Source organism: Suricata suricatta, chromosome 13 (assembly GCF_006229205.1).
Source record: "Suricata suricatta isolate VVHF042 chromosome 13, meerkat_22Aug2017_6uvM2_HiC, whole genome shotgun sequence".
NCBI lineage: Eukaryota > Metazoa > Chordata > Mammalia > Carnivora > Herpestidae > Suricata > Suricata suricatta.
In genome coordinates, this window is record NC_043712.1 from 592,864 (window position 1) to 598,153 (window position 5,290).

Here is a 5,290-nt window from a genome sequence, read left to right on the forward strand (position 1 = left end):
GGAGTCCCGAGACACCGGATCCTCCGGTCAAAATGTTTTCTCCCGAAGGTGGAAGGCGGACGGCGGGGACGCCGGGCTCGGGGCGCTCCGCCGCCCGCAGGACCCGCGGCCGAAGCCCGCAGTCGCCCAGGGGCCATGGCGGGGCGTTTCCGGCCCGGACGCGCGTTGGTGGAGACGCTCCGCTGTTCTTAGGGTTCTAAACTATTTATCATGTGTGTGTATATTTGTGGGTGAAGTTTGTGCGCCTGAATTTTGTTGTTGTTGTTGTTGTTGTTTGGAAAATATTGTGCGTGGTCAATGTGGTTATGGGGGGAAGATACATTTTTTTTCCTTAGTCTTAAAACTAAAAACTTGAGTCTGTCATTTCTTGGTTGCACTGAAAATACCGCCCAGCCTGATGGTTTTCCCGTGCAGGTCCCTCTCCCTCCCTCTTCTCACTCTCCCCTCCCCCCCCCTTTCTCTCTGACACACACACAGTTACGAGTTTGGGGAGCTCCGGGCCTCCCTCTCCCTCTCCTGTGAGCCAGGCCACAATCCCCCGAACCTGCTGGCTTCGCAAAGTCTCCTCGCGAGCACGGGTGCTGGGGTGTGGCGGTGACCGGCGGCGGGAGAGGATCCTACCTTTTCTAGTGAGTTCTGTTATAGTTAGTCGGTTGCACACTTTTTTAAAAAGGTAAATGGATTTGCCACATTTGAATGTCATAACATTTATGACAGAATATAAAATATTAACATATTTTAAGCCAAGTTTTAGGTGTATTTTTTGAATCTTGGTTATAAACCCAATTTTAAAGGGCGTTGTATCCAGCGTTGTGAAGGCAACAGTGTACCCATATTTATATTTTTATAAAATACCTATAAGACTGTGAATCTCTTGTGCTAATTGCTGAGTAAGTTGAAGGAGTATTTGGCCCCTCTTCAGTCTCCCGGAGCTTCAAGGACTCGATTCGAACCCAAAAACCCTGTCATGGGGGAGGGGCCGCGCGGGGACCAGGGCCGGAGGCGGTGCTTCCGCGTCACTTTCAGTCCCGAAAGGCGCCCTTCCTGGTCTTCGAGGTTCCAATTTTCTATGCAACCCCACACCCCTAGTTGTTTTGATCCTGAGAAATAAAAGGGAGGCTGAATTATTCAAATTTAAATGAGGCTTCCCCAGGGTAGAAGTGCCGCTGACCCTCCGTGCAGAAATGGGGAGCGCTTGAGGACACAGGTGGGTGGAGGCCCTTTGCGCGCGGCCGGTCACACTCGGCGGCATCTGGGGCTTTTTGTAAAACCTTGTGTGAGCAGAATATATTGACAATGTCAGTGGAACAAGCAGACATTGAAACTGAGGCACAGATTACTCCAGAAGGAGTTTTTCTGTATATTTTTTCTAGATGCAAATACCTTTTTAATTATGTTAATTAATGTTAAGACTTTCTAGGCTTGTGTGGAAGCTGTGTGTGGGTCCCGGTATGATCACTTCTAACTGGATAAAGTCTGCAGCACATTCCTGAGTGTACGATATAGACTTGTAGCCCAGCATGAAAAATTTATGAATAAATTTTTCATTGATTTTTTTATTAAAAGACAAAAATTTGTTGATTCTTCTTAGTCTTGGCACCCAGGAGGAGGGTCAGGCCATGGCCTGCTAGTCGGTGCCATCCACACAAAGCCTGGCTTGTTTTCACCTAAAGACGGAGCCTGGTAAACTGGTCGGCCACATCCGGGACTTGTGAGGTGCCAGGGGCGGACCCTTTTCCAGCGGGGGGGTGGGGGGGATGGTGGGGACCTAGGCCACCCTGAGCTCGCCCAGAACCAGCCCTCAAGCCTCTTCTCTGCTCCCAGGCAAAGCAGCTGAGGCCTTTTGCATGGAATGTTCTTGAAGCTCTCTCCAGCCCCTAGCCAGCCAGCCGTGCCACAGGTCCTGGGAAGGACCAGGCCCCTCTTGCGCTCATCACCTTCTTCTGCTGGGGGTTCATGCTGGACCACCTGCTGCGCAGATCGGGTATTTTTTTTTAATTTGGGGGAACATCATAGTTGCTGTCTCCTGACAAGTAAAAGTTTCTCCCAAGTTTCTTCTTCCGTCCCCTGGTGGCATCTGGGAGCTGGGGAAGCCAGCAGGCCCCTGGAGCCGACCAGACCTCTAAGAGCACAGACCCCAAGCTGCACTTAGCGTCATCCCGCGTCCCTGTGCCTGCGCGCAGAGTTCAGAGCAGGGTGTCTGCTGCCGGGGCCGCGAGTGGAGCAGAGACTCTTGGCACCTACCTGCGCTGCCTGTGGGCCCTGGGTCCGCGTGGGAAAGGGGTGAGGGACCCCAGAGCAAGAGGCTCCCCCCCCCCAGAGGAGCCTGCCAGCTGAAGGCTGACCAGGTAACAGCTTTTCCTCCTCTTTCAGACCTCGAGGCCGCAGCCCAGGGGGTCAGCATCCTGTCCCTGTCGGCAGGCGGGCGCAGCCACACTTTGTCCCACTGACACGCTGCCCTTTCCCAACTGGCAGCTCTGGGGGCTGTGCCTTCCATGTTCCTACTGTGCGTATCCTCCTCTGTCGTACCCTCGAGGGGTTTCTGAGCTCATTTTTCTGTTGGTTCAACAGGCATTTACCGTCCCCTCAGCTGGCCGAGAGAACGGCTCTCTCCTCAGATACCGCAGAGGTGGCAGCATGTTTGTTGCCAGTGAGTCCCCAAGGGAGGTGATGTCCACTGGGCTGGCGGAGCACTGGGCTGAGGATGCCAGCGGGGAGCGCCAGGCCTCGAAAGGGGGAGTTGCTCCAAGAACGTGGACTTTGGTTGGAGTGTCCGGACAATGAAGCCGGGCCCACGCACTCTGGGTGGCATGCGGGACCGCGTCTCCACTTCCCGCCAGGCGCTGGTGCCCACGGCAGAGGGAGGACGCTGGCTCAGAACTAGCAGGTAACGCTTGCTCCTGGCCCAGGCTGCTGGGAAGGGGTCTGCTTCCCGACTCCAGCAGCCCCCTCCAAGCCCCAGGAGGCCCCCGCGCCTGGCTGCCCCCAGGGAGGCTGTCTGCTGCCCCCCGGAAGTCCTGCCTCAGAGAGACCCCTTGGAGAAAGGCTTTGCGCTGCTCACAGGAATAGTTTTCTCTCAGCAGGGACCAAACGGAGGCCTGCTCAGCACCCCAGCTGTGCAGGAGGCCTGCTGGGGTTTGGCTGCCTTTGTCCGAGGTGCCTGGCCCCCAGCCTGGCTCCAGGTGTGTCCCAAGACATGCGTTCATGGGCATTTCATGGCGCTTTCTCTGGGCAGAGCCCTAGGAAACAGACACAGCTGCCTGAGGTCAGAGCTGTGAACAAACCAGTGGGTTCTTTCTCCAGGACCTCTGTGCTCAGGAGCTGCTGCGGGTGGGCCAGCCGTGTCCCCTGAGAGCCCCCTCCCCCTCAGGTGCGCCTTCAGGGGTGGAAGCATCCTCTCAGGCGTCTTTGTGGCCAGGACGGGAAAGAAGTCAGCGCTGGCCTCTCTGCCTGGCTTCCAGGATTCTGGAGGTGTGCCTGTGGAGGCCAAGGGAGGGGCCTAGCCAGGACCACCCAGGACCCCCAGTGTGGAGGGGTCCGGCAGGCAGGGCCGGCCCCACTCCCCCAGCAGGAGTAACAGCGGCTCCAGTCCAAATGTCTGTCTGTCTCCCTGACCTGACCCCAGCCAGACTCAGGAAGTGTTTACTGTTGGAATGGATGCCAGAGAGAGACCAGGAAATGCAGGAAAATGGTCAGCCAGAAAGAGTGAAGTCTAAAGTCAACAGGCGTGGGAGCCAGGACAGAGCCTGCCAGAGGAGGGAGGGCAGGGTCTGGAGGCCAAGGGCCAAGGGCCAGGGAGGGGGGTTGGGAAAAGGAGAGGGAAGGGGCTGCCCTCTGCGCCAGTCCCCCAAAGGTCTCGCAGCTCAGCACAGGGTGGCACAGAGCGGCCACGACACAGGCAGTCTGGCAGCTCTGTTGGCCAAGTGCCTCCAATGCCTCGGAGGAGCCTGCAGAAATGAGGCGCGTGTGCACCTGGGAGCCGTCGGAGGGCAAGGATGCCAGGCACAGGGGGGCAGCTGGGGAACAAAGCCTGAGGCTCGGGTGTGAGGGCGCGGAGGGCCGGGGCCCTGGGAGGTCTGGGAACCTCCCAGACGGCTCCTCCCGAGGCCGCCTCCTGGGGCTTGGGGTCTCTGGAGGCCGTCCTCCCCCACCTCCCACTGCACGCTCCGCCTCTCGGGCCGGGGCTCCCCGCCCCCCTCCGACACTCCCTTCCCTTCCGTCGGGCTCATTCTTCTGCTCGGCTGTGTGTCGGGTCGTCCCTCGTCCCTCCGAGCGTCTGTCTGTCTTTCTTCTCTTGCCCCCTCCGAAGCCGTGGCCCCCATTCATTCTCAAGGCCTCTGCCCTTTCCTCCGAGCGGGTCCCGCTCGGCCAGCAGCTGCTATGCTAATGAGGGCGGAGAGAGGTGGGGGGCCGGCGGGCAGGGGGAGGCTGGGGAGCCCGGGAGGTGGGGCGGGGGGCCTCAGAAGCGCCAGAGAGAGGCGCCAGTGGGGGAGTCCCGCTGGATGGCGCAGATGGGGGGCGGCATGGGGCAGCGACGGGGAATGGGGGGAACGGGCTCGGGTGGTGGAAACCAGCGTGAGGAGACTGGGGGTTCGGCAGCGAGGGGGCAGAGGGGATGGGGTGGGCAGTGGGGGCCCTGACCGGGGGGAGGGGATGGGCACTCACAGAGGCTGGGGTAGGGTGGGGGCACGGGGGCTGCCCCGCCGCCCACAACTCAAAGCCCACCCTGTGCACCCACTCTCCAGGCGCGGGGTGTGCGGGTTAGAGACCAGCTGTCATCTCTGTTCTGGGGTCACCGCCTAGGACAGTTCGGAGGTTCCTCCCCCACTACCTCACATGGCGCCCCAAAGACCCTGCTGCGCGCGAGTACTGCAGTGCGCCCCCCACTGGAAGGGATCTGGCACTCCCGCCCGCCCCAGGCATGGATGGTTGGACACAGGGGAGGGGGGGACCGGTGGTAGGGGACCGGGAGTCCCCCAGAGGCGGCGCGTGAGGATCCTGGGTCTCGGTGACACTGGGGAAAGGGACCCTGACTACCGTCCTCCCGGAGCCCGACGGGCTATGCAGGGTGGGGGTGGGCGGTCCGCGAGCCTGGCGCTTGGCGCCCGGTCCGCCCGCGCCCGGTCTCGACCACGTCCCCCGCCTCGGGAGAGAACCCACGAGTGGGGTCGGGGGGCAGCGTCCCCGGTAGCTCTCGTGTGGCGCGTCCCGCGGTAGCTGTCCCGGGGCGGGCTCGGCCCCAGCGGAGGCGCCGGCCAAGGACGGCGCGGTGCGGGCTGTGCTGCCGCCC

The 5,290-nt window shown here is 60.5% G+C and overlaps 1 protein-coding gene across 1 annotated transcript in view; it reads left to right on the plus strand.

The window, feature by feature from the left end:
• Positions 1 to 5,290, plus strand: part of TOR4A (torsin family 4 member A) — a 6,575-nt gene that overhangs the window by 478 nt on the left and 807 nt on the right. The window contains exons 2-4 of the mRNA XM_029920969.1: positions 1,901 to 1,984; positions 2,374 to 2,417; positions 2,572 to 2,763. Coding sequence (XP_029776829.1) covers positions 1,901 to 1,984; positions 2,374 to 2,417; positions 2,572 to 2,763 — 320 coding nt within the window. The remainder of the gene's footprint in view (positions 1 to 1,900; positions 1,985 to 2,373; positions 2,418 to 2,571; positions 2,764 to 5,290) is intronic.